Raw genomic sequence first — 27,675 nt, forward strand, 5'->3', positions numbered from 1 at the left:
TGGTTCCGACTCATGGCAACCCTGCATGCAACAGAACAAAACACTGCCTAGCCTTGCTCCATCCTCGCAATAGTTGTTATGCTTAAGCCCACTGTTGCAGCCGCTGTGTCAGTCCATCTCACTGAGGGTCTTCCTCTTTTCAGCTGACCCTCTACTTTACCAAGCATGATGTCCTTCTCCAGGGACTGATCCCTCCTGACAACATGTCCAAAGTATGTGAGACATACTCTCGCCATCCTTGCTTCTAAGGAGCATTCTAATTGTACTTCTTCCAACACCGATTTGTTCCTTCTTTTAGCAGTACATGGTATGTTCAGTATTCTTCACCAACACCATTAATTCAAAAGTGCCAGTTCTTCTTCAGTCTTCTTATTCATTGTCCAGCTTTCACGTGCATATGATGCAATTGAAAGCACCATTGCTTGGGTCAGGCGCACCTTAGTCTTCAAGGTGACATCTTAAACTTGCATTCTTAGCAATGTTATACACAATTTGTAATGATCCACACAGTCGAATGCCTTTCCATAGTCAGTAAAACACAGGTAAACATCTTTCTGGTATTCTCTGCTTTTAGCCAAGATCCATTTGACATCAGCAATGATATCCCTGGTTCCACGTCCTCTTCTGAATCCGGCTTGAATTTCTGCCAGTTCCCTCTCAATATACTGCTACAGCCGCTTTTGAATGATCTTCAGCAAAATTTTACTTGCATGTGATATAAATGATGTTGTTGGAAGATGTGGTAGGGATTATCTAAATTTAGTTCACTTAAGGAGTCCTGGGTGGTGCAAATGAAATACACTCGGCTGTTAACCGAAAGGCTGGATGTTCGAGTCCACCCAGAGGCACTTTGGAAGAAAGGCCTGGCGATCTTCTGAAAAATTAACCACAGTTCTACTCTGCACACGTCGGGTTGTGATGAGTCAGAGTCAACATGACAGCAGCTGGTCTGTTTTTTTTTTAGTTAGCTGAAACCTCACAACTCTTTACTTGGCTGAAACTTCCCTGTTTGGAACTGAACAGCATGGCTTTCTCTTTCAAGACCCCCATGTGACTTTATATATTAGAAAGTACATCTAGACCCTAAGGGGCCTGGAGAGCAGATGGGGGAGGGAATCTTCCTGTGGGCTGTGGCAGTGGGCCACCACTTAGCAAGAGCAGGAACAAAGGGACACGGTGAGTTCAGTGCCCCTCCCCTGCACCCATCACTACCATCTCTCCTGGTCTCATGCCCTGCTGCCCCCACTTCAGATCCCAACAGAGGCAGAAAGAGAGATTCAGGCTCCTGAGTTACTTTCATCAAGCACATGTGACTTTTTCTATCCATACTCCATCCATATGTCAAGACTTGTACCCACTATGGACCTTAACTAGAACTACAATGGAGTGAAATAAAATACAAAGAGGTTTCTGAGTGAATTAAATAAATGATTATGAAAGGCTTTGACAAGTTTCAAATTTATTGTAAAATATCATTATTGGGTGAATGAAACAAAGTCTGAGCAGCCAACAGGAATAAGGAAACAAATTCAAGGTAGTTATTTCTAGTTAAGTTCTTGGAAATGTTAAGCCTGCCCTGAGTATGACACAGTACCTCTCATCCTTATGCTTTTAAAATGTTTAGACAGAACTACCCATTGAGTGTGGTTCTCATTTTTAATTTTCTGTGGACAGAAAGGAAACCCTGGTGGTGTAGTGGTTAAGCGCTACAGTTGCTAACCAAAAGGTTGGCAGTTCGAATCTACCAGGTGCTCCTTGGAAACACTATGGGCCAGTTCTACTCTGTCCTGTAGGGTCGCTATGAGTCGGAATGGACTCGACGGCACTGGGTTTGGTTTTTTTTTTTTTTTTTTTTTTTGGTGGACAGAAAGGTAGGAAAATTTCACATACAACAAGCTTCACGTATAAAAAACCAGGAAGGGATAAAGCTGCACTCATAACATCCTGGGGCTGATCGCCAGGATGACAGACTGCTCTGGGGACAGGGACAGGGAGAGGCACGGCACCCAAATGGTCGCTAAGTTAACCCAGCAGGGAAAGGACGCTTAAAAAAATAGTCAAACCGGCTTATGAACTAGAGCTTTCCCTCCTTATAAGGTTTCTTTGGATGTTGTTTAAAAATGCAAATTTGACTTCTGAGTCTTAGATTCATGATTTCTCTTTAAATTGATTATTAAAAGTAGGGGGTGTGTTTTGGAAGAAGCTCACACAAGGATTTTGTTTGCTTAATTTGTGTGTGTGCAAACTCAGAGCTACTGGTTTGAAAAGTAAAAACTTTCCATCCGTTAACGGGTTCTTTTTTATAGAATCTTTTGGATGGCTATATATATGTATGTGTGTGTATATATATCTCCATCTACATACATATAGATATGCACGAGTTGGATTTTAGCGTTGAATAAATTTGCTTCCATCCCTCCACACACCTATTATCATGGGTATAAGTGCTGAAGTCAGCAGAGAAGCTAAAAACAAACATCTGTGCGTAGAAAAACCAGTGGCTCACAGACCCTGACAGTGGAATGAAACGTTTGTTTAGTTCAGGTTGAAGCAAGGGGAGGTCTTTGTTGTGACAGGTGACTTTATGAATATTGTTTTGACAGAAATGGTGACATGCCAGAGGCAGAAATTCCATGAGCTGGAGCACGTGAAGTATCTCAAATTACTTTTCTTAAAACGAACTTCATGTTTTAAATAATGGATGTTTACCTCCCAGGTTAGACCTGAAGTACTCCCATTTTCACTGACATGGCATGTTTTCAAATGGATAAGGCTCTACCCACAACACTCTGCACTCTCCACCACATCAGAGGGCTGCCACCAGCCAGGTCCTGCAGGAATTTAAGTTGTCATTTAGAGTGGTCCGCAGTGGCCAGTTAAAGGCAGCTGCCCCCACGACATGAAGTGCCTCTGCCCACTAGAGAGGGGGTTTGGCCAAAGACCCCATGACATAGTGTAGCATCAAATGTCATAAAATGGAGTTCTGAGTAGCAAGATTTGCCTCCTCTTCAAGTCCTGCTCTTCAGATTACATTTCCCATGATAAGAACATTGGTTGGAGTCTAGCACGGAGCAAAGCGGTTTAGTAAGTCCACCGCAGAAGAAGGCTGGGTTCCTGCCCGCTAGCTAGAAAATCGAGGGCTGGCCAGGCAGTCTCAGCTTTCCCAGCCTAACTGAATACTGTTTGGTAGAGACACTCAGGTATCCACACAGGAAGAAAATTTTTACCTGAGTTAAACAATACTCACGCAGCCAAATTGAAGCAGTGTCATGCACGGAGCAGGATGTGGCAAACTTCTAGATAGCAGCTCCGGGACTCAGAGAGGCTCTACAACGGTGTCTGTGACACACAGCCGATGCAGAAGGCAGTGAGCGGACGGAACAGGAGACTGGGGGGAAATGCCTGTGATCTCCTCCGCCTGCATCCCAGAAAGCCTCCCCAAGAAATTCCACATCAGCGCAAGCACCTACCCAGGCCAACACAGATCTGGTTCCTGGCACGAGCTGCCTGGGGCAGTGTGTCCACATGAAACTCAGTTTTTTTAGTAGAAAGAACTCACTTGAAGATGACCAGGTCCACAGATAGGTGGAACTTCGGCATCGAGACCACGTTACAGACAGAAAAAGATCAGGAGGGCGCCTGATGCACATACCTCCTCTGTAAGCCAGACATCGTACCTTTATAAGGAAACAGTGTTCCAGGACACTTTGTGTGTGTGTGTGTGCATGTGAATATGTATGGGTGAGCGTGTGTATGTGAGTGTGAATGTGTGCATGCATGTGAATGTGTAAGTATGAGTGTGTATATGTGAACGTACAGGTGTGAATGTGTGCATGTGTGAGTATGTGAATGAGTGTGAATGTGTGTGTGAGAGTGCGTGAATGTGTGTGCACATGTGAGAGTGTGTGAATATGTAAGTATGAGTGCGTGTGTGAGAGCATGAGTGTGGAGTGTGTGAAGGCAAGCACTGTGTGTGTGAATGAGTGATGTATGAGATTGTGTGAATGAGTGATGTGAAAGTGTGAATGTGTGTGCACACGTGAATGTAAATATATGGATGTGAGTGTGAATGCGTGTTTGTGTGAACGTGTGTGCATGTGTGAGTATGGATGTGAATGTGTGAATGAATGATGCGTGAGTGTGTGTGAGTGTGCATGTGTGCAAATGTGTGAATATGAAGGCATGCGTGAGTGTATGTGAGTGCGTGTGTGTTTCCGATGCCTCGGCCTGCCCGTGCCACACTGTGAGTCCACTTCTGAGCAGACCCCACCACATACTCCCCAGTGTCTGCATACAGAAACCCAGGTGGCCTCAGAGCCTCCTCTGGCCCCTCTGCAGCCCATGGCAAACACTGGCTTTTAAATATTAATCAGAGATGCAGGAGTGCTCCCCAGAAGTGTGTAGTCTCCAGCCGCCTATAAACTAGCCATGAGCAGGAGTCTCGGGGCCGTGGAAATTCACTTGAAACAACAAATTCACACGTCCCCTGTCCTGCGAGCAGAAGCGGCAGTGAGCTCATCACATGGCAGCAGCATTGGAGCCTTGTGTCTGCAATCGCTGGTCTCCACGTAGTGCCCGCCCACAGACTGCCGGGCGCATCACAGGGGCATCTGATATCGCGACCAACCTTGCCTTAACCAGGGCGGGGGTGAATTATTCATCTGGCGTCACTGAAGTGGGCAGCCGGCACGAGGCCTCTCTGGCCATCTGCAGCACTGCTGCAGCCTGCTTCCAGGTGATTCCTGAGTCCAGCTTCCTGTCGGGGAGGAGCTTGCTCATGATGTGCGGATCTCTGGTGAACGCGCTCTGTGATTACGGGATTCCCTTTTGAGGACTCCGCGTGTACCCGCATCTCCTCCATCTCTTGTTAAAAGAAGTCAGACCACTTGGTCTCTCACCAGCACAGGTCTGATTAGCGGCTCACTGCTGGCGTGCCACATTTTAAGCAGCAGCAGCGATGCTCTGCTCAATAGGGTCGTGTAGACTGACGCCCCTCTCTCTGGCCTTAGATGTGACGTCTGCGATGTTACTGTTGTAGAATCTCATGACGGTCGCCAGGCCATTTGGGGAGGAAGCTGTTGATGCGCTCAGAAAAACCTCCCCATGTGGCAGATGAAATTGTTAGATAGGAAGAAACAGAAATGTTCGCTCCAGACAAGTCTCTGAGCAAAACAGCCTATTGCAGAATCAGCCCCTGGGCTTGTAAGGGGTTCGATTGTTTTGTTTGCAAAAATACCAGTTGCTATGGATTCCAGCTCATGGTAGCCCCACGTGTCAGAGTAGAGCTATGCTCCATAGGGTTTTCAGTGGCTGATCTTTTTGGAAGTAGATCACCAGGCTTTTCTTCCAAGGAATCTCTGGGTGAACTCAAACTTCTCAGTTAGCAGCTGAGCACATTAACTGTCTGTACCACCCAGGAGCTCCCTATTTTGTCCACCTCCTCGTCAAATTGATGGGGCTGCTGTCAACCCTTGGACACCGACTCAAAGCAAGAAGGCTGGTTCCTCCATAATCCACTTTTAAGTGGAGCACAGGTAGGCTTTTGCTCATGGGGAGGGTAGCCTGCGTCCCTTCCAACATGGAGGCCTGAAACCCCTCCAGGAAATGTCGTTGTTGTTGGTTGGCATCAAGTCTATTCCAGTTCGTAGCAACCCCATGTGACAGAGTGGAACTGTCCTATTAGGATTTTCTAGGGTGTCATCTTTACTGGAGCAGATCACTGCATCTTTTCTCCTGTGGAGTGGCTGGTGGGTTCGAACCACTGACCTTTAGGTTAGCAGCCAAGTGCTTAATCATTGTGCCACAGGCCTCCTTCCAGGAAACATACCTTTCTTCAAACCCCTCAAAGTCATGGAAACGTGACCTGCTTATTGAGGCAGCAAATTAGTGCATCTGTGATTCAACACAGCCCATTTCCTTGCTCCCCAGCGGCAGGCTCATAATTGGACCCAGGGTCAGGCCACATGCATTTGAAGCAAGCTCCCTGCAGCCGCCTTTCATCTTGGCCACACTGGAGGTCCTGAGTTAATGAAGCCACGATGCTTCACCTAAAAAGGTGCCCTGCATGCCCTGATTCAGATCCCGGGCTGGTGGGTCTGCAGAGGGCTGGGGGCTGCCTTTGAGCCTGTCAGCACCCATCTCCCCATGCCACACCCCGCAGCACCAGGCAGCATGGGGCACCAGCTTTTGGTTCCTGGGGCTTCTTTTCCTTCAAAATGGCATATTAAAGTCAAAGTTTGAGATTCTGAGCTGGAATTGTGCCCAAAAGTCAAGTGTTCAGTGGATGCTGAGGCCTGGGGTCAGTCTGTTCCTTCCCTCCTCCTGGTGTCATCCATTTCCTGTCTCCTCTGGAGACTGGCTGTGTGTATTTGCACCACTAGATCTTTGTTTCTCCTCCGACCCCACCTCAGTCATTCAGCGCCATTCCTTCATCACAGCTGTGCTCCCAGAGGTTTCTCGGCCTTCTCACCTGGGTGTCTTACTTTGTGTTTCTAAGACCTGTCCCCACAAGTCCACCTCCTAGTATCCCACCCCTCATCCCTTCCCTACTCATCTCGCCCACCCCAGGCCCTGCCTTCAGCCCCCCAACAGTGCCTTCTCAGGAATGCTGGGATCAGGTGGTCTTGTCAGGTAGGGGCTGTTGGCTGGGACCCTTGGTGGGCAGCTCTGCGCTCAGTCACCATGAGCCTATCTACCCCTGGTGGTCTCTGTGATGTTCAGGTGCGGGTGCAGGCACAGCCCCCAGCTGCAGAGTGGGGTGCCCTCAGGCCCAATCCCATCTACCAGGCAAAGCTGAGTTCCAGACTGCTTCATCGTGTGTGCCATCAACCACTTCATCACCCTGGCAGCAGCCTGGTGCCCAGGGTGCCCCCTTGCCCTGGGGCGTGGCCACCTGTGGGGAGGAGCAGACGTCAGCAGAGGGTTGAGAACACAGACGAAGGCATGGCTGTCCTCATCTTCCCTGTAAAAACAGTATGGGGGAGGCGTCTGACCTCCTCTAACTTCACAAGGGTAGGGAGAATCAAGATAACAACCCAAGGCTGAGTCCTATGAGGTGGACATCAGACACGCATGCCTCTTCTCTTTGCCGTCTTTACCAATTCTGACATCAACCGTCCCCCCCGTGGCACTTTCTGCTTCTGTGTTAGGTTCAGTAATTCATTGCAATGGCCACACGGAACTCACAGACAATACTCACGATTATGGGGTTTATTAGGGAAGTAACAGGTTACAGTTCAGGCTCAGGATACAGTTCTTGCATCAGGACAGCCTCTTCCTAGCTGTACTAGCAGGCATGCCTCTACCTGGCCCTGAGCCTCTGCCCAAAGGCACTCACCTTTCTCTTTCCATGGGCTGGGAAGCCCACCGCGCCGTCTCCTGCTGCCAGGTCTCTGCTGTCACTTCTTGCTGCCTTCAGTGTTACAGCTCTCTCACTCTGTGTCTCCTGGTTCCTGGAGCTTCTCAGCACAGGGATCCCAGGCCCAAAGGATGTGCTGGCTGCTGGCTGTTCTTCCTTGGTGGTGGCAGGATCTTCTCCTTCCCACCTCTCAGGTGGTTCGTTTCAAGCCAGATGGGTTGGCAAAACTGACCAATCCCTTTGGTGGGCCACAATTACCCTATCACATAGTCCCGCACAATCACTTCAGTGGAAGTTACAAGACTGTGGCTAGAAAGGCCATCTTAAGCCATTCATTATACCACAGTCCTATTCAACATCTTTCTCCCTTCATTGTCCTTTCCATCATCTTCCTCCCTCACCTCTCCATCATCCAGGCCATCCTCCCCAGCAGGGTGTGGTGGGGAGGGCAAGTGTTCCTTCTGGGCAGGGTTATTCCGGGTCCTTCTACCACATTGCAAGGGCTTCTTACCCCATCTCAGCACCCACACAGGACATGGCAGAGCAGGATCCAAACCCAGGTCTGAAGCTCGCAAGCCTCACTGGTTTTGAGTGGGTGATGTCAGCTTCCCTGCTTATGTGACACCTTCGGCAGCATTTTCACACATCTTTGACTTAGCTGAGGGTTGTATAATTTGACTTGTCAAGTTGTCACCGTGTCAGTTGCTGCCTGCTGTCCACAATTTTAAAGCTAGTGCCGTGGGAAAAAGTGATGACGGAAGTGGTAAGAAGGATGGTTCTGTACGCCTGCACTGCTCTAAACCCTTGCACAGAGCATTTCTTGTGACCCTCAGTTGTGCCAGGAGGCCAGTGTGCCTTTTCTTCACTCCACCGAGGAGGAGGGGTAATGGGTCACAGGGGTGGGTCACCTGCAGGCGGGGCAGGGCCAGGCTCAGAACCCAGGAGGCTCACTCTAGAGCTTGTGAGAATTAAATGCTTCTAGCAGAATTTGCTTCTTTAAAATAGAATTATCTTATAGTAATCATAAATGGTGGGAGCCCTGGTGGCGCAGTGGTTGAACATTCGACTGCTAACCAAAAGGTTGGCGGTTCGAATCTATCCGCCGCTCCTTAAAAACCCTATGGGACAGTTATACTCCGTCCTAGAGGGTTGCTATGAGTCAGAATCTACTTGATGGCAATGGGTTTTTTGGATCATAAATGGTAGTATTAAAGGTAAAAGCGAAAAAAATTATCTCTTAAAAGATGAAGTGTCACTTAAGGAGAAACCGGTGTGAGATGTAGCAAGGGAGGGGGTCAGACCGGGACCAGCAGCGGCAGTTCTCATGGGCCCTGCTTTTACATCTTAACCCTGGTTATTTGTCCAAAAGGGAGGTAATCTGAAGCCATGACCTGTGCTGAGCCAGGAGGCCAGGCCTGTCCTGAAGCACGGAGCAGAGTGTGGCTGCCAGTATCCTGGGGGAAGTGTGCATGGCTCTGCGTCTAGCAAATGTGGATACTGTTATCTGGTCAATACTGAATGTGCACTGTGTTCAGTCTCAGTGTAACTGACCACAGGGAAGTTGATCATTTCATATCGGCAGCAGAGGCTTACTTTGTAGGGGTGTGAATGACTGCAGAAAACCCTCTACGGTCTTCACTTACTGATTTTAGGAGGCAAGGCCATCTTCTGCACTACTACACACCACCCTGACCAGCATCAACGTGTGCAGGGAAACATGCCAGGGTGTTTTCTTGACCACAAGTCACTTACTTACACACGATAGAGCTGGTGGACCTAGAACAGGGCAAAAGCCCAGGTAAACCAGCAGTGCAGAAGGCACTTCTTCCACCTGCTTTTCCTGCTGGGGAAGATGGCACAGCAAAGTGGGTGGTGCTGCTGCTGATGATGCTGGGTGTGTGCTCATGCATGTGTGTGTGTGTGTGTGTGTGCGCACGTGTGTGTTCACACACAGCAACAGAACTATTCAAAGCCTAAAGCTAACCAAGCGCCCTGGGTCTTTCAGGATAATGAGACATTTTCTGAGTGCACTTTTTTTTCATTGTACCGATATTACATTGCAGAGAAATGAAAAGGCGTCAGGGAGCGGGGGGGGAGACCTAACACTTTGCACCTGTCACAAGTTTTCTTTTTGAATTAAAGTCTCTGCTTATAAAAGTTTAATTGATTCCCAGCAGTTTATGTGTATGGTCCTTAGTGGGAGTGTTTTGTTCTCTCGCCAGCTACATGGTTACTTGGAAAATGAGCCGCTCACGCTCCAGCTGTTCATTGGGACGGCAGACGACCGCTTGCTGAGGCCCCACGCCTTCTACCAGGTCCACCGGATCACAGGGAAGACTGTCTCCACCACCAGCCATGAGGCTATCCTCTCCAACACCAAAGTCCTAGAGATCCTGCTGCTGCCAGAGAACAACATGCGAGCAATGTAAGCCTGGGCACCTCTTGGGTTCTGGGTGTCTGTGGTGGGCCACAGCCTCTGGTGCCGTGTCTACAGTGGGCCATGCGAGCTCTGCTCTCTCGTCTGCTTTCTGCTGGCTCTCCCGCCAAACATCTAAACTTTCCAGGTGTAGGGTGCCCTCAGCCTAGCACCCAAATAAACATTTCAGAAGTTTGTGACAACGGGATTGTTTCTTCCTAGGGCTTAAGCACTGAGTATATTGCCTCTTAGAATGAGTATCCCAGTTACACAGCCACGCACACGAGCACCAAATGACACCTCTGTATTCCTGCATGTAAGCAGTGCAACCTGCAGTGATGGCTAAGAACAGACGCAGAAAGTTAGAACAGTGTGTCTGGACCACGTAGTTACGCAACGGGTTCCACCTCGCAGAGTCAAATCTGACTTTACAGTTAATTTAAAAGAGAATTAGTGAATAAATAGTCATGTAATGTCCAAATGGGGCCTGTGGGCATTGTGTCATTTAATACCATGAATGAGTGCCGTCTAGTGCTGGGACTTCACCATCTAGGCTGTGGACATGGCAAGAAAGGCAGACATGGTGTCCTCATGGCACTGACAGCGGGGTGGGAAGGGGAGACACCAATGGCAAATGTGTCAATGTGAACAAATAAGCCAAGGAGGAGAGGTAACCGTCACATTATGGTGGTGATCTCAGCAGGGAGCTGAGGTGGACAGCGTGGGGAGAGGTGGGAGGAGCCTTCTGGGGGGCAGAGCCAGCTGTCAAGGGGGCGGGGCGGTGGTCCTGCAGTGCGGAGGCCCTGTTGCCGAAGTCAGTTGGGGCTCATGGAACAGCAAGGGGCCAGGCAGGGGCAGAGCGGTAGGAGAGGAGGTGGGACTGTGTGCTTCTCCACTAAGTTATTTTAACAGTTACACCCTTTTAGCCAAAATGCAGGAAATGCTTTTTCTCCATCGCAGCTGTTCACAAATTTGGGAAACTCAGCACACCTCTGAATTCATTCTAGACCCTTGGGTTTGCACTGTGGTCAGAGTTCCCCAACAACTGGTGTCGTGTCAGGTGGTTAGAGAGGACTCATAGTCCTTTGGGTTGCGGTCGAGTTGGGAGTTCAGTTACCCTGCACTTACCACACCTGATGGACTTAGAACAGCCCACAGGGAACAACACACAACATGACCCAGTAATGACCTCCAAGATCAGCCCTGCTGATGGCTGAGTTGTACTTAAATGCCTGCCCTGGGTTACCTACTGGTGCAGTGCCGTTGCATACAGGGTCTCACTCGTGGAAAGTTTGTTCTTTATTCTGTTAGCTCACGGAAAATGGAGGGACAGTGGTCTTCGCTGGGTTGAGTTTATGCATGGAATAAAGTGAAATCACGTGGAACCCTAGGAAAGGAGGGTATAAGCTGAGCAGCAGGGTGCTGGCAAAATCTGAGCATCTGCTCCTCTGGGGACCCCCCATCCTGTCACACCGAGGCAGAGCACTGTACCATCCTGCATCTCCCCCCTCTCAGCTCTATGGTTTTTGTCTGTGGTGACTACGTCCCCACCCAGCCAGGTAGGGGCACCCAGGCAGAGTTGAGGGGCTGGTGATAGAGGTCCAGTGACTAAGGGGTGAGTTCTCTACACAGCTGCTCCCATTTCCCGCCTCACCAGCAGGGTTCAGCCCTGCCCTTGGTGAGTGCCTTGTCTTTGACTTTCCTATGGGGAGGTGCCTGCTGCAGGGCTTTAGCCTGCGGGCCCTGAGCTGGGACCAGGGGCTCTTCTGACATGGGAGGTGGGGGGTCTTACATGCACCTGCCAGTGACTGAAAGGAAAATGTGGTCTTCTGTCTTGGGCAGCATCGACTGTGCCGGGATCTTAAAGCTCAGAAACTCTGACATCGAGCTTCGAAAAGGGGAGACCGACATTGGGAGGAAGAACACGCGCGTGAGGCTGGTCTTCCGCGTCCACATCCCGCAGCCTGGCGGCCGGACCCTGTCCCTGCAGGTCGCGTCCAACCCCATCGAATGCTGTGAGTACCGGGCACGACTTTTTCTTTCCAAGTGGGGATGGCTTCGCTTCAGATGTTTTCTGTTGTAGCAGCACTTTGCGCTGCTTTTCATGCGTTCCCCCTCCACACGTGTCCATGTGGAAAGCAGCGGCCCCCTTCACTGAGACTTGGGAGTTTAGTGACAGCGAGTAGGGCTGCGTCTTAGCCTCCATGCCAGCGCCCCCGGTTGACGTGAGAGTGTAGTGACAGTGTATCTGTCTGCGTCTTAGCTTCTGTGGCACCTGTTGGTGGAGCGGCCAGGTGGCTTCGACATTATCTACTTAGGGTGCATGTAGGAAAAACAAAAGGGAAGAATGTGGTCTGAAACAGTGGGATGTTTGTATTGTTAAAGTAACTCCCTCACATCTCAGGCACCGAGAAAATGGGATTTGGGCATTGGGATCTGTTGGACTGAGCTAGCATTTATAAAACTAGTGGTGGGACATTGTTCTTTCCCTTGGTGACTCCTGGTTTTCTCTCCTTCCTGTGTGGTGGATTCCTCGGTGGGCCTTGTGTGCCTCGGCTCAGCACCCGCCCGCCTTTCTTCCACACAGTGCTATGGACTGTGACGGGGAACCAAGGTTCCCTGTGTCCTGTGGTTGATATTTTAGCAAATTAGGTCAATGGTGATACAAGGCACGCAGCACCACGACTTCCCCAGCCTCAGACCGTCACTCCCAGCCCTCCCTTCCACAGCCCAAGAGAGAGTGGCAGAGAAGGTCAGGTGCCCTAGGGGCAGAAGGGGCTCAGCCAGGCAGGCCACCTCTGCCACAGCCCTTCAGTACCTCATCCGCCAGGCGTCTTCACTCCCTCCCACCCTCTGAGCATACAGACCTGCCTCGTCACACGTCTGTGTACACACACCCATATGAGTGAAGGGCCTGGTGTCCAAGGTGAACAGGCTAGATACGTGATTTACCCCTAAGTATCAGTGTCCTTGCTGTAACTTGGATCAGAATTGGCTAATTTTATTCAGGAGAACATTATTGATTGTTTCTTGAGAACCATTTTGAAGGACTCCAGAGTGGAGGATGGAATTGCACCTTTGTTCATTTGGGAATGATAGCGTTTGTAATATTCCTGTAAATACAGACAGGACAGCGCACATTCTTGACGGGTTGACTAATGATGGGGCAGGGAGGCGTGTACTGCCCACCCGCCATCCTCAGAGGTGGCATTGCTGCCTTGGGCCGGTCCACACAGTTGTACTCACACTGCCCTGTGTCTCCCCCCACCACCCCCAGCCCAGAGATCAGCCCAGGAGCTGCCGCTGGTAGAGAAGCAGAGCACAGACAGCTACCTTGTGATGGGCGGCAAGAAGATGGTGCTCTCTGGACACAACTTTCTGCAGGACTCAAAAGTCATTTTCGTGGAGAAAGCACCAGGTATGTCCTTTAAAAATAGGCTGTCTGCATGTTTTCTATTGTGGGCACTGGTGGAAATTGGTTCCTGGGTGGATGAAGTTGGGACGACTAATTGCAGGCTGGCACCATGGGTGGGCGGTACAGGGCTTCGAAGCCATGGCACAGTGCCTCATATTTCCACCAGGGCCTGAGCTCTGTGGCCACCTCATGCTGCAGGAGGGGTTAGCCTGTTTCTGGAGTCATCCGTGGCCCTCCCTCCCAAGTGTCCTTGTCAGTGGTGGAGGGGCTGGAGGAGAAGGAAGGTGTTTGCTCTCCCTGGGCCCTTCTCCTTGGATCACATTTGCATCAAGGAGCAGCCCCATGTCTGAGCACTGTGGGCTTAGAGCCATGCAGGGGCCTGCGAGGCCTCTTAGCAGTCACAGTCCCTGGTGCAGAGGGCAAGGACTGGCCTGCCACACTGACATTCCAGTCAGCATCTCCAGTTCCCCTCTTGCTGGTGTTTGCTGCAAAGCTTTTCCTGGTTGTTTTTCCTGGCTGGTGACTGCAGTGCCCACCAGCACCTGTGTGCACAGGCCCCAGCAGGAAGCCCATGGGCCCATTCATGCCTGGCTGCTTTGGAGCCGCCTGCCTGCAGCCCCTAGTCCCCTCAGTGTCTCAGTGCGGGACAGATTTGAGGTGCCCCGTTTGCCCCTGGGCTATTATAAACTTGGTGGGATGAGGTGGGGGTTTCAGTGTCACTGTTTTTGGGGACTGGCCATAGTTTCAATGGCTTTGCCCTTCTAGGCAGCCTTTTCTGGGCTGGGTGGGAGCTCTGCGGCCTAGCTGATTGATTAGGGGTACGAGTCAAGCTCATTCTTACCAAGCTCCAGGCCCTCAAGCTGTTTGTCTGTGGGACAGTGACCCTTTCTTTGAGGTCACCAGGATCTCAGTGTCTGGGGTCCCTGATGGCTCCTTGGGTGACTATGATGGTAACCTGCACCCTCGTCTGCCTGGTCTCAGTGGGGGCCCCCCGACAGAGGCAAAGGTGTGAGGGCCAAGGAGTCTGTAATTGCACATTTGTGGTTTCCAGTAAAAGCCAATAAGGCAGGTAAGTTGCCCCATCATGGGGACACATGCCGTGGTTTTGTGCTTTGGTTCACCCTCACTGTGGGTCACACAGATGTGGACACTGTCCTTGCCTGACCTGCCCCTCTGCCCTGGGCCCTGCCTTGCTCCCCTGTGGGGTCTCATAGCACTGCCCTGTCCGCTCCAAACCAAGTTGGGGGCTGAAGGGGGTGGGCCTGTGGGGGCTGGTGGCTTTCTTTTCTGTTTCACATTTTCCAGTTGAAATTGCCCTGAAAGCGGCCTGTCCGGTGCTCAGTCTAATCAGCTGGAATCACTGAGGCATTCACCTTCATAATGGGGCCTTGATTTTGTACAGTTTGCCAGAGATGGAGGCACTTCAATCAAAATAGGTGTAAACGCCTTCCACCCTTACCTCGGCTTGCCTATGTAATCATGCACATAATTGGAAAACATGCTTTAAATTGCAGAGAAAACCCAGCCAAGTGTGATGGTAAGCAGGAGAGTCTGCGTTATTTGACACCCTTCTTTGAGGAGGCTGATTCTGAGGTGGTTTAGCCTGCAGGGTTTTAAACGTGGTGCACATTGGGAAAGGAACTCGGTCACGAGACGTTTGTGATCACAATGTTGGCTCCGTTCCACAAGGGAGGCTCCAAACAGCTTTCTTACTGTTTGCCTCCCCAACTTATGGTACCTTGTGGCCCAATAGGGGTATTGGGGTGTCTCCTGCACAGCAGACCTTCAAATGCCTTTCATCCATCTACTCTCAGGCAGAGGGGTTGGACTCCACCTTGGGCTGGGTCCTCTGCTGGCCCAGGAATGTCCAGCTCATTCAGGTCAATCTAGGCCCTTGTGGGGTACACAGCCACAGCATTCCAGTGCAAGCCCCCCAACTGGTTATGGGGAGGCTCCACCCATGAATGTCCGACTGTCACTCTGGCCTGGTCATACCCTCTACTGCTGCGAGGTCCTTCCCTGCCCTCTTCACCTGGCTTCCTCATCCTAAGAGCTCGGCATGCCACCAGTTCCCTGGACACTTGCCCTGCCCTCCTCTCTGGGCTGAGTGCCAGCTCGGCCGTCTCATGTTGGTCTGTCTTCCCCAGCTGCTCTGAGAGGCCAAGGGTGGGTCTGTAACCTGAGTTCTACCGTGCCAGCTCCATGTCTGGCATCTGGAAAACAAGCAACCAGTGAACCAGTGCCTGGTTTGGACCCGTCATCAGGGAAGACCAATCACTAGAGAAGGATGTCGTATTTGGTAGAGTGAAGGGTCAGTGAAGATGAGGGAAGTCCTCCATGACATGGATTGACGAAATAGCTACAACAGTGGACTCAAACGTACCACCAATCGTGACGATGGCACAGGACCAGGCCACATCTTGTTCTGTTATACGTGGGGTCGCTCAACAGCAACTAGCAGCAACATGATGAGACATGCTGTGATCCCATGCCCACTAATGAGCAAATGAACATATCGATTGAATACTGCAGTTGTGTGCTGGATGTTTGTCACTCAACGTTGATATTGAAGTGAGATTATCTGCTTGCTCATGCACACGAATGTATGCATGTGAACCGAATGCTTTCAAACGAAAGGCACAGATGACTCTCGGGCCAAGCTGACATGTGTGACATTCCTGACACTGCAGTGTGTGGGCATAACCGTGCCCACGCCTCACCCCCTGTGGAGAGGCTCTTTCCGATGTATTTCTGGAGAAACCACTAACTCTATTTAAATTAGAAACACAGTTACTTGCTAGTCTTCTGACAGGTCATCTGGGATGTTTTAAGTTTTTGTTTTCAAACCACTGCTTGCAGACAGAACAAGGCAGGCATTTCTTCCCAGTGAGTTGATTCTTTTGAGAAAGTTATTAAGCTCAGGCGATGAAAACGGGTTTTGCCAGAAAGGACGCTGCTGTTTCTGCGTCCCAGCACATCCACCTGTTCTAGAAGCAGCAGGAAGTTATAGCTGTGATCACTGTCATCATGCGAGGTCACAGGCAAGCTCTAGTGCTGGTTTGGCACACCTTTCCTCCTCTGCGATGTGGAAACTCACCTTACGGGGAGCAGTGGATGCCTTCCTCCTCTGGGACGTGGAAACCTACCTTGCAGGGAATCCTTTTGGCCTGGTTCTGGGTACCATGTCCGGGGTTTGTTCAGTTTGGGGTTTAAAATGCCTTGGTGCTGGAAGTGCTTTAGAAGTTTCTAAAGCAGTGGTTTCTTCTGCTCTCACAGGGCTGTTGTGCTGGGTGCTGACCCACCCTCCCTGCGGACGGCTCAGTTTTTCTCTCCTGGTGACTCAGGCAGAGGGGTCCCAGAGGAAGGAGCGTGCTGGGACTTGCTGGGTGAGAGTAGGGCCTGTGCTCGCTTACCCTCCATCTCTGTACCTGGTGAGCATAGTGGAGTCATCCTGGGGCCTGAGATGGACCCTCTGAAAGGACCAGCAAGCAGAGAGGTGCCATCCTTGGGGTGTAAAGCATACCCTCTGGAAGGACCATGAGTGGAACCATCCTTGGGGCTGAGACAGACCCCCTGGAAGTACCATGAGTGGAGTTGTCCTTGGGGCCGAGATGGCCTCTCTGGAAGGACTGTGAGTGGAGCCGACCTTGGGGATGAGACAGACACTCTGAAAGGACCAGCAAGCAGAGAGGAGTCCTCCTTTGGGCATGAGGCATATCCTCTGGAAGGACCATGAGTGAAGTTGTCCTGAGGACCCTAAGACGGACCTCCCCCAGAAGTACCGTGAATGGAATCATCATAGAGACCCTGAGATGGACCCACTGGAAGGACCATGAGTGGAGTAATCCTTGTGACCTGAGACTGACCCTCTGGAAAGACCATGAGCAGTCATCCTGGGGCAGGGAGTGGGCTGGAGGCTGAGACAGATCCTCAGGAAGGAGCGGTGAACAGAGTGGAGTCATGTTGGGGGCCTGAAATGTACCCTCCAGAAGGGCCTGCCGTGGCCCTGGGTGTGGTCGTGAAGTGAAAAGGAGTTCTGGAGAAGCGGCGTTGGTGTGCTCCCCTACTCACAGGGCTTGAGCTTCGTAAATAATGGGCTTTTGCAAAGAGCACTGCAGCTTTTGTGTGCCGGGTAAAAGGTCTGAGTGTTGAGTAAGCCTGTCCTTGAAGGGTTTTAGTTTTCTGGCTTCCATATCAGGTGCTGTTTTCCAATGATGGAAGTCATGGAGGCTGTTCATCGAGAAGCAGGTTTGCTGTGAGGGCACTCAATGCCAGCCACACTCCATGGGGACAGCTCTCAGTCCACACTCTGACGTGAGGCCATCCGTGTCAGACCTACAGGTACTCAGTGTGAGAGGTCAATACTAGAGCATCCGCATTCTCCTGTTGACCATCCCTTGCCCTCTTTTTTCAGATCTGTGAACTAGGACACATGCTTGCACATATGTGTGCATATTTGCACGTGTGTGCATGTATTTGAAATAACTAACCTTCTAACTGACCTAAGAAGCACACTCATGTCCCATATAAATGAAAATACTGAGAAAACACCTTCATGTGCCATAAACTCACTTTCCTTTGGACGTTGTATCATTCTCCCTTCACCTGAGGCATAGAGAAGATGAAGGGTTTTGAAATTTAGTCACGTCACACTGAGCATCAGCCAGTTCATAATGATACAGTTGAATATAGTTCCTTTTTTGCAAAGTGACCTGTCCGTCCAATTGTAATTTTTTGAAAATATGAATGAAACCTGCTTTGGTTTCTACTGCAGTAAACCATGCCCACTATCACATAATGGATGAAGCAGCACCCATGTCATGTGTGCACAGCCATGCAGTTGGGGCAGGGCTCAGCTGAGCGGTTCTGCTGGTCTTTCCAGCAGTCTCTCCTGTGGCTGCAGGCCTGGCAGGTCAGCTGGAAGCCAGGATGGCTGGCTCTGTCTCCCTCCCCATGGTTTTCCCAGAAGGTCTTTTAGCAGTGAAGTCTGGCCTCTCATGTGGCAGCCAAGAGCCATTTTACAGCTAATACTCCATTGTGTGTTTATACCACATTATGTTTATCCATTCATCAGTTGATGGATACTTGGGTTGTTTCCACCTTTGGGATATTATGAGTAGTGCTGTAGTGGACATTGGTGTACAGACTTCTGTTTGATTCCCTGCTTTCATTTCTCTTGGGTGTACACCTAGGAATGGAATTGCTGGGTCATATGCTGATTCTATTCACCATACTTACTCAGTCTGTATGCTAAGCAAATAATCCCAGAATCTGGACTATATGAAGAAGAACTCGGCGTCTGGATTGGAGGAAGACTCATTAACAGCCTGCGATATGCAGATGATACAGCCTTGCTTGCTGAAAGTGAAGAGGACTTGAAGCACTTATTGATGAAGATCAAAGACTACAGTCTTCAGTATGGATTATACCTAAACATAACAAAACAAAAATCCTTAAAACTGACCAGTAAGCAACATCATGATAAACAGAGAAAATATTGTCAAGAATTTCATTTTACTTGGAACCACAATCAATGCCCATGGAAGCAGCAGTCTAGAAATCAAACTATGTGTTGCATTGGGCAAATCTGCTGCAAAGACCTCTTTAAAATGTTAAAAAGCGGAGATGTCCACCTTGAGGACTGTGGTGCTCCCGACTCAAGCCATGGTGTTTTCAGTTGTCTCATATGCATGTGAAAGTTAGGCTATGATTAAGGAAGACCAAAGAAGAATTGATGCCTTTGAATTATGATGTTGGTGAAGAATATTGAATATACCATAAACTACCAGAAGAACAAACAACTCTTTCTTGAAGAAGTACACCCAGAATGCTTCTTAGAAGCAAGGGTGGCAAGACTTCATCTTACATACTTTGAACATGTTATCAGGAGGGACCAGTCCCTGGAGAAGGACATCATGCTCGGTAAAGTAGAGGGTCAGAGAAAAAGAGGAAGACCCTCAATGAGGTGGGTTGACAACAGTGGTTGCAGCAGTAGGCTCAAACATAGCAACCATTGTGAGGATGGCGCAGAACCAGACAGCATTTGTTTCTGGTGTACACAGGATTGCTATGAGTCTGACTTGGCAGCACCTAACAACAGCAACATGCTACTTCTATGTTTAACTTTTTGAGGAACTGTTAGACTGTTTTCCAGGGTAGCTGGGTAATTTCTTTTTTACTCTAGAGTCTCTTGCTTAGCAAAGCAAGACTGGTCAGAAGAAATAATGTTCTGTCTGTGTGAGACTGTGTTGGGAGTATTAGGATGGGGTGGGTGAGGATGAGAAGGAGATAAAAGCCTAGTGCACAGGGAACTCTGCTCATCATCTGACCCACCAGCTGACGAAGGAGGTCTGAATATGGGAGAGTCGATGCCCCTGGAATCGTCCCAGACCCCAAGTGCTCTCCATGTCTGTGGCCCCCACAGCAGTAGCAGTGTAACCGCCTGTCTTCCTGGTAGCACATAAGCTCAGCGACAGCAAGGCCTGTGTCTGTCATGTCTACACTTTTCCCTGAGTGCCAGACTCAGAGTGGGCACTTCATGCACGTCTGTGGATAAATACTGCACCACTCTCCTGAAGCACACAAAACAAAGCCAAGAAGAAGAATGAGTGTTTGTGCAGCTGAGAGATTGCTGTATCTCCACTGAGACGGTTGAGTAACTGCAGATGACCCGGCTTCCCATTAACAGGAGAGTCTGAGGGAGTGGGGAGGGGTAGAGCGGGGGTGCTAGGAGGGCCCAAGGGGGTGGGAGAGGCAGAGGGAGCAGGAGGGTAGGGGTCAGGGTCTGAGGAATGGATGTCGGTGCCCTTCCACTTATGACTCCTTTTGATCTGTGTGTTGTATTGTTTCAGTTCTGTCTTTTAATTTGTATGACCGTAAGACCACTTCAATTAATATGTGTTAATCCTAGTGACCTCACAGAGCTGTAACTATTCAGAGCTTATTCTCTGGTGTGTAGAAACCCAGTCACACACCATCTAAGAATAATGCTAGTATACCAAGGATGATTAGAGAATAATAGCATGTGTCTCAGAGAAGCTCTTCTGCCCTGGGTGAGCTTGGTGCCCCGCGTGTGGAAAGAGCCGGCGCGCCGAACAGCCTCGCCTGTGACTAATTGGCATTGTGAGCTCCTCTTGCCTGTGGTGTTGGAGCAGGCCCATGGCCCTGTCGCCGTGGAAACCTTCTCGCTGGGTGTGGCGGGGAAGCCTTTCCTGTGACTCACTCACAGGGAATTCCCTAATGATCTGGAATATTTTTACTCTGGGCTGCTGCGCAGTTTCCTACTGAGGAACCCAGGAGCCGATAAGGCCGAGCACAAAGGCCCATTCAGCCATCGCCCTTCCTGGCCAGGCCGGCTCTCCTCATCAGCTGCTCAGAGCAGCCCTGTGGGCGGGGCTGGCGGGACCACTGACTTCTACCAGTGACAAGCAGGTCGCCATCACTCAGTCACTGTGATGCTGGTGGGAATCTGAGCCATGCTTACGTTTCCTACAGTCCATAACTATTCACCGTCTTCATACTGCCTGAGCCTGTCTCATCCTGAAGCAGCTACAGTACGTTCGTTGTTTAAGAGGCAACAGTAGAGCATGACCTGAAGCAGAAAAAGAGGAGCCGGATGCCTCCCTCCTCAGGGCTCTGGAACAATCACAAACACACAAAGACCGAGAAAGAGCAGATAGCCATTGTCCACCCCGTCCTGGGATGGGCGGGAAGGAGGGGAAGGTCGAGCAGCCATGGCAGTGTGTGCTCGTGGCTACAAGGAGCAGAACCTGAACGGGAACGTCTGCAACGCCTCTGCCCTAGCCACGTGTTATGTCTGTAATTTGAATTATTTGCATGTTGCAGAAGTATAAGTTGCCTGGAGTACTTTTGTTGGTGGCTGGCCAGCAAGAGCTGCCTCTGGGAAGATGTGGCTGGCTCACCACGGAAACTTGTGTGGTCAGTGGCCTCTGGGGGACCCCCGTGGGTCCTGTAGTAAAAATACTTCTCTCCCCTGTGGACATATTTCCTTACAGATAGGTCCCCTCAAATGGCTCTGTCCCCACTTTTTATTTAATTTGGTTGCTCTGTTTAAGCCTGCACAGTATGGTTGCTGGGGGAGCCAGCACTGCCATGGGTTTCTCCCAGAGCAGGGTTAAGCAGGAGTGCTAGTGGCTTCCTCTTGGCTGGAGGACAGAGCAGGCATCCATCCGCTTGCGTCTCTGCCTCCAATGGCTCCTCCTTCTCATGATCCAGTGGGTTGAATGCCATGAACTGGTGGGTCCCAGCCCCCTCCTCCACCAGCCCCCACTTCCCCTCCAAGGTGTCCCCTGCCCTTCCCAAAGCTCCTTTCTAACAGCAAAGTCTAACAGCAAAGCCTGGGCGCTTGCTAGGGAATTCTTGGTGAAACTTGAACCAGGCCTCTTACCACTGCTCCTTGGGGATAGAGACCAGCAGCAGCCAGGTTTACTGTATGAGTGAGATCCTCACACCCAAAGCTGTCCTTTGGAGGGGGCGGGCGTGGGGGCAGAGGAAGCCTCAGTGAGCCACGCCCACAGCGACGTGGGGAGAGGGGCTGCACGACAGAAGTCCCGGTACACACCGCCCACTCAAGAGCTTCTTGGCGAGGGAATATGACATGGGACCAGACCCAGCTCTCCTCTAGGAAAAAGCACCAGGAGACTAAAAACACAGTTGTTGCTCTGAAAGTCATCAGGAATTTTACGAAGCAGCAAACCCCCCAGACTGGGTATGCTCAGGGGCTCAGGGAAAGCAGGGCTCCTAACCCCAGGAGAATACAGGGCTGCACCTGCCTTGGTGAGGGGGCATCAGAGCCTAGGGTCCTTCTGCTTAACTTACAACCCCCTCCGCCGCCTCTGTTAAAGAAATCAAAATTACTCTTCAGAGAACTAATCTTCAACTTTCTCACTACCTTTTACAAAAACCAACTTCTGAGATTTTATTACAAGCGTATCCCCCACCCCCACCCCCTCTGCTCCCACCCCCTCTGCCCCCACCCCCGCCCCCAGGTGGGCATTCTCCTGTCTTTGTAGTTTAGGGCTTGTGACAGGCACACACCCTCCTCTCTGAAAATAACGGAGCAAAGTCTTACATGTGTGTAGCTTCTGATTTCCCTGAACCGACTTCATTTTGGAGAAGATAAAGATGGCAGCGGGGGCGGGGAGGGGAGAGGCCTCCATAAGTAATTAACATCTGTTGATTCAAAGTACTTTCCCTAAGCTGGTCCCCAGGCAGCATGCCGGTAGCAGGGGGATCTCTTGGCACCGGGCGGTGGCCACCCTTCAAGTAGCCCTGTCCTGCCGCCCCGCCTGCGCACAGTGCTGGGAACAAGGCCTCCTTTCACAGGCCTTTCCGAGGCCTTTTTTTAAACATGCAAACAGCTACTGGGGTAAAGTTAAAAATATCTTGTGTTTTGCATTTATGTGTCCTGATGTGGCAAGAAATAGTCAAAGAAGTGACTTTTATTTCCTGCAGCCGTGTCTCCGTGGGCAGCGCAGACTCACGTCCAATGAGTACTGAGTCCGGGTTCCTGGGCCTGAAGTCCTTGTAAAAATTCCCCATTGTGGCAGCACCTCCTCCCAGGCCCTGGAGGCCATTCTTTACTTTCCATATGTGGACTAGGAAGCAAGCTGGGTCTCGTTCCAGTCACAGCTCACTTCACATACCACCTGGATAGGCTGTGTTCTCCTGTGTACATGCCCTTAAAAAGATCAGGGTGAAATAACCCCTCAGGACTGATGCTGGTGTTGGCAAGATGCTGGTGAACGTAGGGAGAGAGACAGCTTTCTGAGGATGTTCTGTGAGGTGCCAAGTCCTGCAAGGGGGTGCGAGCACCATAGTGGCTTGTAAGCTCGTACGCACGGTGGACGTGGCAGACATGGCAGACACAGAGGCTTCCCCTTCTGCTACTCTCTAGGACACTCGGGTAGATGTGGCCTTTACAGAAGCCACAGTTGGGGAGGGTTGGGTCCTCATACTCAGGTGTCTTCTCACCTCTCCGGAGCCTCGTTTTGCCCGGATCTAGGTATAAGATCTTTAGGGATGGCATGTTCCATCACCCTCCTAAGTAATAGATTTTCTTATATCCCCTTTCTTCTAGATGGTCACCATGTCTGGGAAATGGAAGCAAAAACTGACAGAGAAATGTGCAAGCCAGTAAGTATTGCCGCCTGCAGCCACACCGTGATGCTGTGTGCTCTCGAGAGTCTGTGGGCCTGGGGCTGGAGACCGCAGGGGTGGCATGAGGGTTCTTGTTGGTTAAGGGAAGCAACTAATAAAAATGATAGATAAAGTAGTAGAACAGGTGCTAAAAGCAATTGTAAAACACTTCCTGAAACAACTGCCACAAGGATACAAACTAGGGTGAGGACTAAGGAGCCCTGGTGGTGCAATGGTTAAGTGCTCAGCTGCTAATGAAAGGTTGGTGGTTCAAACCCACTCAGTGGCTTCATGGGAGGAAGACCTGGCAGTCTGCTCCTGTAAAGATTTCAGCCTAGGAAACCTTATGGAGCAATTCTGCTCTGTCACATGGGGCCACCATGGGTCTGAATCAACAGCACACAACAACAACGGTATAGGTACTTAGAACAGTAATGGTGACCACAGGAGAAGAGAGTCTGAATGGGGCCTTCCCACCCAGGAAGTGCCGAAACACAAAGCAGACAAACCAGCCTGGTCACAACACACATCTGCACAGGCACCACTCAGCAGTTTGGAAGCATCCCACATGAGGTCCATCTGTGTCCCATACGGAGGCTGGTCTGCTGTCCTCTTGCTGTCTGGTCACCAGATTCAGTGCAAGACCCCAGGTGGGATGGGGGTGCCTGCTCGGTACTGCTGCCCTCCAGCCTGCCCTGTACAGACACTCAGTTCTTGGGGCAGGGACTTCCTATTCTTCATCCTTGACCAAACTACCACCATTCCTGGCAGACTTTGGTTTGAACATGAGATAGACGCTAAGTCACATATTCTCAGATGCGCTTTTCCCTTTGCCAGCAGGCAGTAGGCTTATATATGTGGAGGCTGCAGAACAGCACATGCGTGGTTCTTGGGGGCAGTGGTTGTCCTGGGACTTCTTGTCAGGCTTGTGGGGTCCACGTTCCCCTCCTAGACTCACATGTACAGTTTTATGTCCTTCTTGGCACCATTCATACACAGTAGGTGCCAAAGAAATAATTCTCACTTCTTTGGTGGATGACTTGTAGAGCTGGGTTTTTTTTGTTTTGTTTTTTAGTTTTCTACTCAGTCCTGGAAAAGCAGCAGGACACTTTGGACTAATATGAAACATGCCACAGCTAGCTAGCAAGTTATTTTCAAAGAAATGCAAGTTCCCCCAGTTCTGTGGCTCATCAAGTAGCCACTAACAGGGAGAGGTATCCTTTTCCTGAAAGGGCAGGAAAATGGTGGCGTGTATCTTCCAAATTCTGTGTGTGGGAAGTTAAATTGTTCAGGAATGGGATTCAGGTAAAATACTTAACGTTTTCCTCAGAGTTATCTTTAGATGTTGGACAATTGGAACCATGTGAACAGGAAGCCCTGGGGGCGGGGGCGTTCCCTGACATGGTCTACAGCCCCTTCACTTTGGCCTGCAGGGTACCCGGACACAGGGGGGCTCCGAGGCCCCCACAGAAGGAGGCTGTTGTCTTATCCTTAGTGCCCTCCCCCTCTCAGCATCTTCTTCTCCTTCAGAGCCCTCCTTCTCTCATCAGCCTCCTCTTCCTAAGCACCCTTCTCTTCCTCAGAACCTTCATCTCCCTCAGAGCCCGCCTCTCCTTCAGCAACCTACTCTTCCTCAGTGCCCTCATCTCCCTCAGGGCCCTCCTCCTTGCTCCCTTTCAGCCTTCTGTGGATTCTCCTTGCTTCTCCTTCCTGCTTCTCCTCTCTGTACGGGAGTCTGCTCTCCCTTTTCTCCCACTTCTCCTGCTATGAAGGCAATGCCTCTTCACCTGGTGTCTGAGGAGGCACTGTGATGTATCTGTGTCCCTGAACTCTCAGCAGACCCCAGAGCAGTGTCTTCTCTTCTTGACCCCTCCTCCACACACTAGTGACAATGAAGCTGAGACTGGTGGCTTGCGATGGTGGCACCACGTGCCCAGTGGAGGCCCAGTGTGCGGTGTGACAGAGCGCCTGACTTTAGTCCTAAGTCATTGTGCTTGGTGCCATCAACCCCGTCTCTTCTGGACCACCTCTGATAAGGGACAGACACTCAGGCAAATGGATGTCTGAGTGCTGGTGCTTCTTCAAAATAAAAAGTCGGCAGCAGAGCATCAAAAGACCTGCTGCTTGAGAGCTGCAGGCTGTCGGGGGGGCCACAGGCTATCCAGGGGGCCGCGGGCTGTCTGAGCCCCCGTTGTTCTGTGACCCCCAGCAGCCATCTCCCTGTGTCCAATGTCTCTGACCTCGGTGTCCCACAGCTCCCAGCGCCCCATGGCCCCAGGCGTCCTGCAGCCTGGCAGTGTGCTCCGTGCATCCAAGGTCCTCATTTTAAAAGGAAGGTGTACAACATGAAGTCCTGCTCCCTTCTCTATGTTTATTGCTCTAAGGTTTTATTGTTAATACAACTCAACCAGTTTTGCTATTAAGCTGGTTAGCAAGCTACACCAGTTTTAAGAAGTGACACAATGAATTTTTATTATGCTTTTTCCCTACTTGTACAAGGGACATCACATGATAACAAAAGCAAAGACATGGTAAGGATGTCAGAGACCCCACAGATACAGTGCAGCTCCTATGCTTTCTTCCTCCGTGCTGGCCAGCAGGGGCGTGGCCACCCTCCTGCTCTCTTAGGGCCTCTCCCACTCCCCACCCAAACCTGTTGCCATTGGGTCCACTCAGACTCGTAGCGACCCTATAGGACAGAGTAGAACTGGCCCAGAGGATTTCCTAGGCTGTAATCTTTACAGAAGCAGACTGCCACATCTTTCTTCTGTGGAGTGGCTAGTGGGTTTAAACCTCCAACCTTTCAGTTAGCAGCCAGGCGCTTTAACCATTGTACCACCAGGGCTCCTCTCTCCCACTCAGTTCGTCCTTATCCAGGACGGGGTGTGTGTGTGTGTGCGTGCGCGTGCGTGCATGCATGTGAGCTGGTGTGAGTGTGAAACGGCCTGCTGAGAGCAGAGTCAGCAGTCCCTCTGGGGCCTCTGTCCCATCACTGTCCCGCACAACATCCCGCTAACCCATGATATCTGCGCTTAAAGAGCACGGCTCTGTGAAAATGCTACTGATGCTTATGTTAGAAACACAGAAGGTAGCAGTAACCAGCATAAACCTTACTAGTCTGTCGATGCTTTTTTACTCCCTTTTTTTTTGCCTTCAATCCTAGACACCTCTGATCTCCTGTTACCAACTCAGGCCTGGTTCCTGCCCTTCTGTTTACGTCAAAATTGTCTGCTTTCCATCAGGGCTTTTCTGTATCTTTGAGATCCTAAACATGTGAGTGTACGTCTTTAGATTACAGAGGATGTTCAGTGTATTTACAAAGCAATCACAGACCAGTATCCTGGTCACATTTAAGATAAGTAAAAGGGAAATTCTGATTTATGAATTTCTTTTTACAACAGCAGACACTGGCTATTTTGCTGGGGTTTTGTTTTTATTTTTTTGTCATTCCAAATTCTTTGTGAGACCAGGTGGAAAAAAAACAAGTAGACATTGTTTGGTATTAAATAGCATGTTCAGACATGTGTTAGAACACCTCTGTGGGACTCACTTTTTTAACTACTAAACGTTCTCTATACATTTGCCTAATCGAGACGTGCAGTACAAGTGGGGTCATACAGTATTCGTCCTTCTGTTTCTGGCTCTTTACACCAAGCAGTCTTTGTGTTCTTAGGCATCTACCATGTCCCCCAGATCTTTCGAGGGTCAATGGTCTCACTTCCTTCAACTTGAGTGATTTCGGGAGTCTGTGACTTATGTGTTTTGGCCATTTTCATAAAGATTTCCCCAGAGACCCAGTTGGGGAGGCCTCAGATGAGTCAGGTCAGGTCTGTGGGAGGCAGTGAAGACGGCTAAGAGGTGGTGCTCCCCTGCTGTCCTGGGGATGCCTCCAGGAAGCCCCTCTGCATTGCCTGTTACCCAAACAGCTACCTGCTACGTGGAGAACTGTCTCCCACCAAGTCAGCGAATGATAGTGTCCTTTAATCTTAAGATAGGTAGGCTCAGTTCAGGCCTTCTGGGGACCTTTTACTGACCAGATGTCAATTGAGCAGCCTCACCTGTCACTCCCCAGGCATAGATTGGGTAACCTTACCTGGCTCAGTGGACGCTGGGACTGTGGTCTCAGTCTGGTTTGGGTCACCTGACCTCACTGATGGCTGCCTCGTAGGTGAACCCGCACCCACCCGCACCTCCACACATCACCTCAGGAAATGGGGGCACTGGCTCCTGCACCTGCCAGCCTGCACACACGGAATGGGGAGTCCTTCTGATGCACGCTTGCTCATGCAGGAATCACAAGAAGCCATTCGAGGTCCCCATGTGGGTGCT

General features: G+C 50.4%; 1 protein-coding gene across 5 annotated transcripts in view; it reads left to right on the plus strand.

Moving 5' to 3' along the window:
- The window catches only part of NFATC1 (nuclear factor of activated T cells 1), a 122,438-nt gene that overhangs the window by 41,772 nt on the left and 52,991 nt on the right, over positions 1-27,675 (plus strand). For all 5 annotated transcript variants that reach the window (XM_049900240.1, XM_049900242.1, XM_049900243.1 and 2 more), the window contains exons 4-7: positions 9,580-9,782; positions 11,616-11,788; positions 13,051-13,191; positions 23,288-23,343. In XM_049900240.1, the coding sequence (XP_049756197.1) occupies positions 9,580-9,782; positions 11,616-11,788; positions 13,051-13,191; positions 23,288-23,343 (573 nt within the window). The remainder of the gene's footprint in view (positions 1-9,579; positions 9,783-11,615; positions 11,789-13,050; positions 13,192-23,287; positions 23,344-27,675) is intronic.

The sequence above is a fragment of the Elephas maximus genome, chromosome 11, assembly GCF_024166365.1.
Source record: "Elephas maximus indicus isolate mEleMax1 chromosome 11, mEleMax1 primary haplotype, whole genome shotgun sequence".
In the NCBI taxonomy this organism is placed as follows: Eukaryota; Metazoa; Chordata; class Mammalia; order Proboscidea; family Elephantidae; genus Elephas; species Elephas maximus.